At 32.5% G+C, this 14,733-nt stretch overlaps 1 protein-coding gene across 1 annotated transcript; it reads left to right on the forward strand.

The window, feature by feature from the left end:
- Window positions 1-256: 256 nt before the first annotated feature.
- Window positions 257-13,849, forward strand: LOC132719539 (single-stranded DNA-binding protein-like; the record flags this gene model as incomplete). Its single annotated transcript, XM_060703314.1, has 4 exons — window positions 257-340; window positions 2,342-2,683; window positions 2,971-3,054; window positions 13,715-13,849. Coding segments are annotated over exons 2-4 (541 nt in total), but the record flags the coding sequence as incomplete, so codon positions are not given.
- Window positions 13,850-14,733: the final 884 nt, after the last annotated feature.

The following is a 14,733-nucleotide window of genomic DNA, read 5'->3' on the forward strand; positions in this document are numbered from 1 at the left end:
GATATGTCTATGCGCAAAGTGTTTTCGGTTGTTTTTTGTGTTTTGCTTCTTTCCATTTTTCGTCTACAATTTACAAGGAAATTTGTATTCATATGATTTTCTGTATCAATTACTGGGCATACAAGTAATATAAAATAAATGCATGTACATGTATCAAAAAATACAAACACGTTTTGTAATTATCAGCATACAATGCAAATATCAATTCTTCATTAATTTTGTTCCTTTTTAGTATCTCGTCAACATAAATTTATGTACAAACCGACCGAGTTTCCATATTCAAGATGCACTTCTCATTACCCTGACCAACTAACGTGTGAAAACCTAAATATCAGTAAAGGTATGTAAATATTATTCTGATATAATTTTATCGTTCTTATAAATCTCGATTTATTGAAAGTAAAAACCTTTTTAATAAAGCTTAAAGTCTTTGTATTTATGAGCACGGTTGTCTAATATAATGGTACCGGTATATACATATATATGCTTAAAATCTTTGGCTGCTTTAGAAGACCGATACTTTGGTTTTATATGATATCAATAATGATAAGTGTTCTACGATTATATAGTTATAAAGTGCATAAGCGTATAAGTGCACTTGGGTGGTATTTGAAGAATATTGCTTACTTCATTACATTGTATTGAACATGATGACTGCCTGTATGTTTAATGATATGGACATTTTAGGCTTATCATATTTGAAGACATGTTTCTCATTATATGGTAATACACAGGCTTCGATAGAAAACGAGTAATGGAAATCTGAACTAATAATGTAACACAGACATAGAATTAACTTATCTATTAATTTGTTCACACAGTGGCTTAATAAATGTCTTAAAGCTTCAAGTTTGTTTGAAATCCGTTCCTAATGTAGTCGAGCAGATAGTGAGTTTACAAACTTAGGCTTAAAGGGACTCCACTGAGGTATGTTGACATGATGGGACTGAAAATATTTTTTCCAGATAAATGTACCATTTAATGTAGGTTTAGTCCACTAATCTTTGTGCCAGCTTTCAGCTAGATCATTCGCGCACTTCATTTTTCCAGAATAATTATTCAAATTGTAACAAAAATGACCCAAAATGAAAAGCGTTTAATTTATTTCAACGTATATTTCTTAACTAAATTTGAAATATATTTCTGTTTAAAGTGTCCCCGCTCATTTATGTAAAAAAATGTTATGTTTTAGGCTTTTAAACCTTAGTGGAGTTCCTTTAAGAGATGAGAATGTGCTATCAATGTCATTATGCCATTGATGCTGTAAATTTCTAAATGTAAGTCAAATCATTGAAACTTGATTTCATCATCTGCCAAGTTAGGAGAACAAATGTTATAAGAAGATGAGATATCACCTAGAACTTTACTATAATATTCCCTTTGTCAATCTATGTTTTAACTATGGATTGTGATTCGTTATTTGAAAATAATTGTCAACTTATATATTTAGATATATGTTCCAGTAAACGTGTCATGATTAAAGAAAGTCGAACTGTCTTAATGCGTATATAGAGTCTCCTTTCCTATATTCGTTTAATCCAATCTAAAGGGCGTACGTTTAACAGTTTTATTTTAGATATGAAGAGTAATAGGAATTAATAAAAACAATAAAACAGAATCCCCAAAGAACGTCAAAAAACAAAATTTAAAATGTTGCAGGCTCGGTTTTATAAACGGTACTTGAATATGCAATTTACCATTCATGTCCCTAGCACCGGCTTAAGCAGAATTCAAGATTTATCATGAAAAGGATGAAAATTTCAATTTATAAACAACCGCAGATGAATTCATACGGCGGTCACCCTAGAACTTGCAATGTGACACTTTGAACCCAAATGTCATGTTGTTTGTATTTTTACGCTTGTATTGCGTCTGTATCTTTTAACATTTACATACTGAATAATGCTTGAGTCGGATAATTTTGCTTGGACGGAAGCTTTCATCTTAGGATATACTGTAGAACAGAGTCTACGGCATTTTTGATTTTGACCTTTAATTCTATATTCCTTTAAAGAGAGGCAAAATAGATTGTGTTACGTTGTTTGGTGAACTTCAAGGTGATATTATCTATAGTTGTTTAACCGTGTGGTTTAGGTCGTGAAAGAAACATTTTGGTGACGATTTCTCATATTTTATTTGTAAGCGGATAGTGACAAGAAAAAAATAATCCAAATGCTATAATTTAGAGAGACGTATCCATTTTGGTTTTGGAGTTTAACCAGTCAAAAACAATTAAAAGATAATACCGACTTTGTTGCAAAATCTAAAGCCTTTTGCTTTTTATGCGCATGTGTTGGTATAACTTATTTTCACCAAAAGTTCTATTTTTTTTTGTTCATAGAAAGACGAGACCAACAGAGTATGTGGCCACCTGGGCCATATGCAATACCAATGTCCAAGTATGGCTGTCCTGAGTCACAGTCCCGCGGATGGTTTAAGAGTTTTTTGAAGGTGAATATGGTCGTATTAAGTAGCAGTTCTGACAGTTCCTCTACACTTAATGGCAGGGAATCGGAGCCGGTCTCTTTATTCGAAGACGATGACTTTTTCAAACCACCTTTCAAAACTGAGGATTTGAAGCTGTATTTTTGCGTAAAATACCGAAATGAAACTAAACTTGATCAAGGACAATGGATTCCAGGAAATTACAGCATTTATAAGATTGGACAATCGTGTCCTTTAGGTATATCTTTGTCAAATATTTGCTACATGAGTTGAATGAATTTTTGTTACGCCGTTGCTAGCCCGAAAAAGAAATGCACGCTATTTGATCTTTCATAAACTCACTCAATCAAATAAAAGTAAGCCGTCATTTTCTGAAATCTTTGCTTAAATTATTATCTCATGATCTCTCCTTTATATTACATTTGTTCAGACATCGCCAATAAGCCGAATTTTATAAAATGAGTTTCTATCATTTCATATATTTGACATTTAAGATAAAAGTGTAAGGTTGTTTAATATTTCTAGAATTCGAAGAGTCAAGCCGAACACTTCCCGTCACTGACTTTGTGTCGTATGGTATTGTTCCTAATATTGAAGTGCCTAAAGGAGGTATGTTTGTGTGTTATAAACATATAATTTTGAACTTAATATATTGATGTCATTTGGTCGATTAAAATAATATTCAACCACATGACATTTAAGAATTTGAAGGAATTTAGGTTTGTTGACGTAACATTTTTCAGTACTGCATTGCACACGATTAAATCGGGTCTGCATATTTTGTTCATTGTTTTGTTGCAATTTAGTACATGTATGTACAGTAGTATTGTTACATAAAATTATTCACGTTACTCATTGTTATTTCATTCCAGTTCATAGTTTAGTTTATGCTTTGATAAGTCTACAACATATTTTGTTTCATGCATATCTTATTACATTGCACGATTTCATGTGCTTTTGTACCAATGTGTAGGTATATATTCGGTGTTTTACTATTGTTTCTCACTCGAGGCAGTATTTGACAGCTTTTAAAACGTTCTTTAGAGTTATAGTTATTTAGAATACTATGTCGCGGGAAAATTCGCCACCACGTGCAAGTTTTTCAACAGTTCCAAGGGAAGAAGTTGTCTCTGAGTTGAAGCGTTATTTTGATGACAAATTTAGTTCGCTTTAACGTGATTTGAAATGTGATGCTGAGTGGATTGTTCCTTCAGTGACAAAGAAGGTAAAAAAAGGATTCTTTAATTTCATTCAATTCTTATCAGAATAGGAAACAGTTCGAGTTCAATAACACTGTTTTAGACTTACTTGACAATATTGATAAGGCAGTTTCCAACAGAGAGGCGTCTAAATCTAAGGACTCTCTTGCTGAAGCTTAGAATGCTATAACTCATAGACATAAATTGATACGTATTGCTGACGGTTAAGATTTTGAGTGGTCTACCATAAATGAGTACGAGTAACTGGAAGAAGAGTCCGACTCAGGAGATGATAAAAGAATTTGTCGTGCTGAAGAGCGCGCTAAAAAGAAGGTCGATAAAAATGCCTATTTTTATGATAATCGTTTTGCTAGTTCTATGCTATAAATTGGGCGCATGAAACTGCACAATTTAAAGAAAATCCTTGTCAAGATAGATGGCTTTAATTATGTTTAGAATGCTGTATACAAAAGATTTTGAGGCCTGTACAGAAAAAAAGCATATTACTCCTGATGTGCTGAAATTACTCATTAAATGTTTTGTTTCTGAAATGTGTTCATTGTCAGATTTAATAATTGTTACATTGTGATTTGTTTTGCTGGTTTTCTAAGAATTTCAGAAGGTCTTTATTAAAAACGTTGTCATATTGATTTCAAAGATGATCATTGTTCATTTTATATTGAAAGTGCCAAAACAGATTTATATAGAGAAGGAAATTATGTAGTTTTGGCAAAAACTGGAAAGTTTTCATGTCCGGTGCAATTATTACACACACACACACACACACGCACACACACACACGCACACACACACACACACACACACAAATATATATATATATATATATATATATATATATATATATATATATATATATATATATATATATATATATATATATATATATATATATATATATATATATATATATATATTATAGAGACCGGTTTGATAGAATGTTATTATCAGTTTACTTTTAGAGCTATAGTGTTGTGTAAAGTCTAACAAGAATGTAATAAAACGTTAAAAATGCTCCACTTTCTTACTGAGAACATGGGAACTTTTCTTCAATAGGACTAGATAGTCATCAATACGGTTTGCATATACTAAGGTCAAGTGGAGCTACTATTTGTGCTATTTCTGGTACTAATGATATACTGTGGAAAAAACATTGACGTTGGCGTTCAGAGACGGGTAAGGATGGATATGTTAAAGACAGTTTGAAACAACGTTTGTCTGTGTCATTAATTCTTAACATTTAATGATTTCGTGTAGCTTTATGAATGATATATTCATTTTAAATAACTTTTATAATATGAAGTGATTTGCTTGTGATTATATTTATTCAATGATTGATTTAATTGTGGAATTAAATACGAGTTTATAATCTTATATTTTGTGTAAGTGTTATTATATAAATAACACATGGGTTTATGGGTAACAGTAAACATATCATCCCGAGGAAAATACTGTTACGCCTCGGGTGACAGTATTTTTACGAGGGATGATATTTTTACTGTTACACACAAATCCATGTGTTATTTATTTTATTACCCCGAACAAATTGTGTGATGATCTGAATTTGTCAACTAAATCTAACTGAAACAAAAATAAACCAAGAGTAGCAATAACTAAACTGTCCTTACCTTGCAAGTTTTAAGTATTCTGTAGGCCTACTTGAGAAGCTGTTTTCCTTTTATTCTTTAAGCAAGAGATGATATCTACCAGTCATAAACATACAATAAGCTGTGTTTTATTTAGAAAACAAAACACTAACCCATTCTGTGAAATCTGACCCTTCTGTATCCAGAATATTTTTCGCATGGTTTTTGACAAAGTGCATTTAAAAAATAACGATGATAGTCTACAGAATGATGTCCGTCCACCAACTCTATCTTTAACGTTTCACTGGTTAAAATTGTTAAATAATCCTTAGTTGCATGCTTTAATCGTCTGCATGTTCCAGTTTGACACAAAATTATTCACATTACAATAATTATTACTTCCGTTGAAAACGGATGTTTACTTTTTGACTATTCACCAAAAAGATATTTGATACGCGAAAAGAACTCTAGGGTGCAAAGAACTAAATTTAATGAGAGTCATAGTTACTTTGGTTTTGCCCTATCGTCGAAAATAAGATAAATCGTGAGAAAAATCGCGGCCATTTCATTTGATTTTATTTAGAAAAAAGACCACGTGACCAGATTTTATACTGTTAAAAATACTGTTACCTATGGAACAGTACAAAATTCTTAGTTACGTGGTACACTTGCATTAACAGTAAGAATAACTCCCAGAGGCCTATGGGAAATTAACATTACGAAAAAAGTGAGGGGTAATAAATAGATCTATCATGAGTAAATCATTGGTGTGATTTGACAAGGCTTCATTCAGACAACAGACATAATTATATTATCTTAAGATAAGTATTATTTTTAAATATTTATCATTCATTTGATATCATTATTTTAACTGTTAATTATTACATGTTTGTTAATATAAAATATATTTATTTTTACATCAGTTAATGAGTGTACATGTTTTTAGAGATAATTTAATTTTGCTGCAAAGGCTTTATTTTTCAGTTTTAAATCGTGAAATATAAAATTGTTAGAATTTTTGTAAGCGTAAGTAATCAATTTATATTTTTTTTTGTGTTTTGTTTTATAGCAGCTGAGCTTCATACGATGAGTGTCATGAGGTTTTGACGTTTTTCATGAGAATGGGAAGACCTATTGTGTTTGCAAAGTTACAAAGGGCTTTTGATTCCACTTCTTCATAACGACTTATCGTCATGGATGAAATACAAAATGCTTGCAATCTTCTTCAGCACACACATCAACAGATAAGCATTTATTTCCAAAGTTGATTTAATGCTGAGATAGCTTACCAATTTTGTCGTGATGCTGAGATAGCTCACCGATCTGATTTGTGATGCTGAGATAGCTCACCAATTTATTTTGTGATGCTGAGATAGCTCACCGATTTGTTTTGTGATGCTGAGATAGCTCACCGATTTATTTTGTGATGCTGAGATAGCTCACCAATTTGTTTTGTGATGCTGAGATAGCTTACCGATTTATATTGTGATGCTGTGATAACTTACCATTTTTGTTTTGAGATGCTGAGATAGCTCACCGATTTATTCTGTGATGCTGAGATAGCTCACTAATTTGTTTTGTGATGCTGAGATAGCTCACCGATTTGTTTTGTGAAGCTGAGATAGCTCACCGATTTGTTTTGTGATGCTGAGATAGCTCCCTGATTTGTTTTGTGATACTGATATAGCTGACCGATTTTTTTGTGATGCTGAGATAGCTCACCCATTTGTTTTGTGATGCTGAGATTGCTCACCGTTTTATTTTACATAAAACTGAAAAGAATTTTGTTTTGCTTTGCTTTTATTGGTTTGGATTTATAACTTTCACTCTTTATTTGTTTCAATTGGTTTCTAAAAATTTAATCTGAATCAAGTCTAATAGGGCAGGTTTTATTTTAGTTTTATTTAATATCATATCGTGTTTTAAATTTATGAATACAGTTGTTTAAAATGTTTTGATATATTAAATGCTTTCTTTGTTTTGCTCGATTGAAAGTTGTCAAATACAATGCCTAAATCCTATTCTGTTGTTTTGATTCCTTTCTAATAAGATTATAACATGGGATAAGTGCATAATTGTTTCACTCACGATATAGAGTGAGTAAATAAAATTATTCAAGTTTTCCATTGTTATTTCATTCCAGTTCATAGTTAAGTTTATCCTTTGATAAGTCTACAACATATTTTGTTTCATGCATATCTTATTACATTGCAAGTGTTTTTGTACCAGTATGTAAGTATATAGTCGGTGTTTTACTATTGTTTCTTACTCGAGCCAGTATTTGACAGCTTTAAACACGTTCTTTAGAGTTATAGTTATTCCATCTTCCCGCCCTCCCAGTTTCTAAGAATGGATGTTATTAAGTGGTTTTCTTTTTTTGTCGAAACAAAGTATCGTTATTAATAGTTATATTTTCATTTATCATTATTAATATAGTTTCAGTATTTTTCAGGTTTATCGTTGGACGAATATGCATATGGCTTTCCGAATTCAGCTATTCAAGATACTATCCAATGGAACTGTTGTATACCTGAAGAGACTTAAACACGATCAAAACTACATGAGTAGTATAGGCGTTTCTAGGGCGCCAAACACTGCAAATATAAGCCCACCATCTCGGATATGACTCACTTCCGACGGCCATATTTGATGGCGGCAGCCATCTTGGAATTTTAACGAATGACATCATTTCTCCTACATAGCTTGAGGTCAGGGAGACGAGGATAAAATGAGTACGAGTGATTTTACTTAAGCTCGATCATAAGCGTTCGATAGAACGTCCAAAAACATTTCGTTTGATACCCAACTATGTTACCAAAGTTCGTATGGAAGATATGTTATACACAAATGATTTTTGTTCTAAATAGTTTATGTCCTCGGATTTCACCCAAGCCACTGATCTATTTTAGTTCACCATAAGCTATTTTATTAGCCCCAAGACGCATCGTTTTATAATTGGAATGACATCATTATTTTATTTATTATTATCCCCGAAGTATACCCGAGCTAAACATTGGGGTCAGCTCCTCGACGACAAGTATTATAGTTAAATGTTATAATAAATCCAATTTATTTAACGATTGATGCAAAGATAACTATTCAAATCCAATTGCATTAAAAAGCGAACAGAAAAACCGAAATTATTTTTTTTATCGATGATGCGTTATCAAAAGACCCTTTATTGCATATTAATTATATGGCTATATTTTACTGCTACATACACCTTAAGGTACGTCGATTCTTTGTTACAAGAAAACATAAACAATATTGATGTCCAACAATGTAATTTATTATTTCTTTAAACAGCATACTGGTAAATACATACAGTTTGTCAAATTTATGTAACGTCAAATTAAACCGAATGTACAGAAAAAACGGTTTATTTACTTCGCGCGGTCAATCGAAATTGTACTGTCCTTAGTTAACCTGCATAGCTACAACGGACCGTTATTAATTTGACATGTGTTATCTCAATTAATGCGATTTAAAGCGTCGGTTAACTTAGTCATTGATTAATTAAAAACGGGCGCCAAACTGTTAAATGTTAAGTTAGAACCCGTTACATGTCTCTTAATAAATCTGTCCAAAATTAAATTTCGCTAATTGCATATTTGACTCAGTAAAATGTTTGGTCACGTAGTAACATTACTTTTTAATTGGAAAGACACACGCTAGATCTAGCTTTATTTAACATCGCATTCCAGGGGTTCCTTAACGAAAGACCAGATATTGAATGAAACGTACAAATCAAATGAATCATAACCCTCCACACACTATTTTCAGAAGTTGGTTCGATTTACTAGAGAAATATTAATTATGAATCTATTTAATAATCTATTAATTTGGCCATAAGTGCATCAAACATGATTATGGTTAAAATGTCAAATACCCGATTAATTTTACGTCCGCCTATACAAACTGACCAGAATAGCTTACGGTGACTTTAGTCAATTAGCTATTCAATTTAAAACTTAATGCGAAATAAAAGAAAATTAGATGTATATTTTACGCCCTTGGTGCTTACCTGATGTTTATACCTCAATGTCCAACTCATAAATGAAATGAAACTCGCGAATCGCCGATATCTTAATAGTCGAGACATTTCATCAACCCCCATTTGCTTGAATGATGAAACTAATTAAGCGGTATAAGTAAATAAATTGTTTAATTACCGATAATAATACCCCAGCGGCCATTTATCATCGACACACGCTTTTCCAATGATTTAATTAATTTGTATCTGTCAACGCATTAGGGATCTTACCATCCTGTAACTTAATGACACCATTAAAACTATGACTGAACCCTTATTACAAATTTAGTGCAAAATAAAGACACCATTAGTTTTTTTCCTCAAACATCATCGTGATAATTTCACAATAGGAGGTATGGAATCATTTTCTCTCTGTGTAGTGTTTAGAAAATCTGTCAATGTTTCAGTTATAAACAATGTATTTTGTCGCGTCAAAATTTTTGGTTTAAGATTATCTTTTAAAAATATGAACGAAGTATGAACCGATACCAGAAATTATTCGACTGTCTTTTTAACGACATTATTGATCTTTTTATGGCCTGGTCATGCATCCCATAGTAACGATTTCTTGTACCCATGGTTGAAAGAATGCTTTTTATCAAACACTCTTAAAAGCGTATATTTTATTTATGAATCTTTGAAATATATTCTTTAAACGGATATACGTTTTTATGTCCAGGGCAATTATATCAGGCAATGATTGTACAACATTTCGAATAATAACTAATATTGTTAATAATTATGTATTTTATACTCCAAATGTTGTTTTATTATTTGTTTAATACTTAAAAAATGTCGACAAATAGCTTATTACTAATACTAATATATAACATATAAATTATATTAGTTCATGATATATAAACAGAAAAACTGTAAGGCGACTTTTGTAAATTGACATCAGTAAAATTATATTGAGAAATTGACAAGCCGTTGTGCAAATGCCCAGTTTTCATTACTGCACACGTTTATTAAGTCGTTTATTAAGTCGAAACAAATTTTTAAACTTTTACTTCTTATTATAGGGAAGGAGGTAACGTGCTAAATGTTACGGATATAATTGTGTACAGTTATATCCCTTTTAATAATTAACGATTTTATTCGAAGTTATATCCCTTTTACTAGTTTATCAATTAATGATTTTATTCGAATATTAAATAATATGAACTGATATGTATTTTAAATTTTTTACTTTGTAGAGATGTGTAATCACGTTATCATCTTATTAATACAACGTGGTAAGGATTTAACGCGTTTTGGAATAATATTGAAACAAACTTTATGGTTTGTTAATGTTTAAAAATTAATAATGACTCGGTGGTCAAGTGTCATTGGCACACGCCTCCGATAAACGATTTCTGTCAAAAGAAACTTAATGGTCATATTTTTATGAACACAAAAGCGTCATTATTTTTAGACATCATTCACAAACATTATCGTAATTACTGAACCATAGGAGATTTGAAATAAACGTTTCACACGCGCATCAATTTAGAGAAAGATCGATTTGCGAGTAGCTAATTATTTTTATGACCAATACAAATTGACCATGCACCGATATTCTATTTCAGTTGTGCTCCTTAACAAATCTGGAAAGTAATTCGTTCATGACAGACAGATATCTTTATTTACTCATGACAAGAACATTTGTGCGTACAAGAGTAGGATTTTCTAATATAGTGAATATAATACATGAGAACGTACATAATTTTACACAGTATCTTTTTTATGAAAACAATATGGTTAATAATTTACAGTTTGTTTTCTTTTTCAAAAATTTAGAGCGGCGTAGCTTTATGGATAAAAGCTAAATAAATGTTTACTAATTTGAATGATTATAATTGTAGTTTATTTGTGACATATATATACTTTATCAATAATTATAATTATTCAGTATTTGTAAAATTTTATATTAACAAATACTTTATATGGAGAATAGTAACTCGCATTGCACACGGAAAAAATGCTGATTAACCCATGCTTAGAAATTTATCATAGCCTAAAATGATGAAAAAAGAGCGTGATTAGAATGTTTAAAACCAGCTACAGTGGAACCTGTCTAATCCGAACTCGTCCGGACCAGAAGAAAAGTTCGGATTAGAAAGGTTTCCGGACTAAAAAGGTTTCCGAATTAGAAGGTTTTTTAACATGTTTTTTTTCATGTTATTTGCAATATAGTTTGAGGAAAGAAAACGGGAATGCATTTGAAATTGCAATTTAGATATTTAATTTTTGCAGTCTCTTATCGTTCATTTTAATACATGTACATGCAGTGAATACAAAAATAAAGAAATAAAAAAATAAATCAATAAGCAAAAATAGTATGTCCTCAAGGGTAAGTTAATCTACGATGTTAAACAGGAGGCCAAGACATGATTTGATATTCGTACCAGCATTTGTCAATTGTTGTTTACTCGTATCCGATTGTTAAAAAGATGTGTTGTTGATTCAGCGACTATCCGAATTCACTGACTGTTTTCATTAATTTTCATTACTAAATCACGTATCATTACATCCTATACAAAGGATTAAAAGATATTTCTATTGCATTATATCAAAATATTTATAGAAGCTGACGAAAAACAATCAATTAAGCAATTATAGAAGATATCAAGGCAAGCTAAGTGTAATTTTCACACCTTCGCAGATCATACGTTTCACCCATTAATCAAGCGAAATAACACCTATCAGTTTGGTGTATGTTTGTCCTGTAATATGTGCGATTATTTGTTATTTTGAATGAAGGTGTGACATTTGGCAAAATCTGTTCGGATCCGAGAGGTAAATTTTAGAGTAAAATAAGAACAAAAATAGAAAAAACGTCCGGAATTCGGAGTAGACAGGTTCCGGATCCGAAAGGTTTTTTACTATTGAAAATAGAACGAATAAAATCGGGACCGGACACTTCGTTCGGATAAGAAAGGATTCCGGATTAGAAGGGTTCGGATTAGCAAGGCTCCACTGTATATCATTATTATAAATTTTCTATAAAATATCACCTTTGAAACAAGTTACGAATAACCGAAATATTGATATTTCATTTACAAATTGATATATAAAATTAAGTCTTAGATTTAAAATCAAGTAATCTGGAACCAATGAAATTGTTTAAACATGACGTCTTTTCTAAAAGTAGGAACGCATCGGCTCTGTGGAGAGTATATAACAACGCATTTAGATTATTTTGATCATTCCGATTTTAAAAGCTTAACGAGTAACATTGTAACTTTAGAATTTTAAAATATCAGTATGGATTTAGATGATTTCGGGGATAAGTATACCTCACAAGACTTGCTCGCAATTGACGAAATAGAAGAAGCGTTTGCTACAGTTATCTCATTCCATTAATATATTTTGGGTGTATTGTTTTAATGTGTTAAGTAAGAGATAAAAACTTAAGAACAGGGACCACATGAATAAAAAAACAAAAGACGACATATATGTCAAATTTTATTTCTATTTTATAAAAAAATATTGTTTTAGGTTCAATAATAATCACTTGTTTTGTAACATCGCGTCTTTTTTCCTCATTGTAGACACTATTAAGCGATCATTGCGCTTCCTTTGGTGGATATCGAATTAAAAAAAAACGCTTTAATGTTTTGCCCTGATATCGTTTTATGACGTAATACGCGTAGTATAGACTGCAAACGTTAGACGAAAACTGTTGTAGTTTTCCGGTATTCCGGAGATATTTTTTGTTAAGTATATTTTCAAATTCAACGCCATAGCTTTCCGGGCTATTTCCGAAGGAGTAAAAAAATTCGTAAGGTCCGTACTTAGTCAAAAACCAATAGATTCCTTTTGTCGGAGTTAATATAATATATTGGGAATCGTTTAAGTAGTTGGGAATACCTTGTACAAATTCGATCCGGGGTATAGTTCGCTGAAGTGTGTCGTACAAAGGCTGCCATTGTCCGTAACACCATATAATTCTCTCAGCCGCCGGACGTACTAGATCGGACAAAAGTAGTTTTCTGGTCCATTCAGTCTTTCCGCTACCGCTCGTCCCGGATACAACCATAAAAAAACGGATGTTGAAACGTCATATTTCTTGAATCGTCCAGAGACTCTACGTAACTCGTTTCTTTGCTACCAGAAGTATGCACGTGCCTTAAATGCCTTAGCATTGCGTCTTTTTTTTTAGAGAAAACCCTTTGACAATCTAAACACTTTTTGTCGCCCATTTTACAGATGCAGTGAGTGTCGTATTCTTACGCATTTTACAAAACTTTTCTTACGCATTTACTATGTTGTTGTTGTTGATGGTCGTGTTGGTGATAAAGGTGGTGGTGGTGGTGGTGGTGGTAGTGTGGAGGTGGTGGTGGAGGTGGTGGTGGTGGTGAATTTGGTGGTGTTGGTAGTGGTGGTTAAAGTGGTGAGGTGGTGGTGGAGGTGGTGTTGGTGACGGTGGTGGATGTGGAGGTGGTGGTGAGATGGTGGTGGTGGTGGTGGAGGAAGTGGTGGTAAAAGTGGTAGTTGTGGTGGTGGTGGTGAAGGTGGTGGATGTGGAGATGGATGTGGAGGTGGTGGTGGAGGTAGTGGTGGTGGTGGTGGTGGAGGTGGTGGCTGTTAGGTGGTGGTGGTGGTGGTGGAGGTGGTGGTGGTGGTGAAAGTGGTCGTTGTAGTGATGGTGAAAAAGTATACATACCTTACAAACATGTTTATCAAAGCGTAGACGTGTCTTAACACGTCAGGACTAGCCATACAATTAATATGGCCGCTGCGCAATAAAGGGTCTTTTTTAAGGTTTCGTCTATAAACAATAATAATGGAATAAAACGATTTAAATAGTTATTTTTGCATCAATCGTTAAATAAATTGGATTTATTATGAAATTCAAATATAATACTTGTCGTCGGGGAGCAAAAAACTCTAGCTCGGGTATACTTCGGGAGATTATAAATAAAATAATGATGTCATTCTATTTATAAAACGATGCGTCATGGGGCTGATGAAATAGCTTATGGTTAACTAAGGAGATCAGTGGACATTTGTGAAATCCAAGGAAACAAAAATCATTCGTGTAGAACATATCTTCCTTACAGTGTTGGTAACAAAGTTTAGTATCAAACGAAACGTTTTTGGACGTTTTATTGAACGCTTATGATCGATTGTAAATAAAATTACTGGTACGCTTTTTCCCCGTCTCCTTGACCTCAAGCTCTAAGTGTCAGCTCCGTAGGAGATATGATGTCATTCGTTAAGTCCAAGATGGCAGCCGCCGCCAACTATGGCCATCGGGAGTGACTCATATGCGAGATGGTGGGCTCATATTCGCAGTGTTTGGCGCCCAAGAAACGCCTATACTACTTACATGCATTCTTTGTTGAAAGTTGTCAAAAACAGCCTCCGGAATAAGTTTGCAAATCCGGAATTTTCGCAAACTCAACTACCCTTTTTAACAAAGTTTCAATACAAAATGTTAAATCAAACAGTAATTTGGATAAAAATA

The sequence above is a fragment of the Ruditapes philippinarum genome, unplaced genomic scaffold (genome assembly GCF_026571515.1).
Source record: "Ruditapes philippinarum isolate M1 unplaced genomic scaffold, ASM2657151v2 ctg5077_1_1_1_1, whole genome shotgun sequence".
NCBI lineage: Eukaryota > Metazoa > Mollusca > Bivalvia > Venerida > Veneridae > Ruditapes > Ruditapes philippinarum.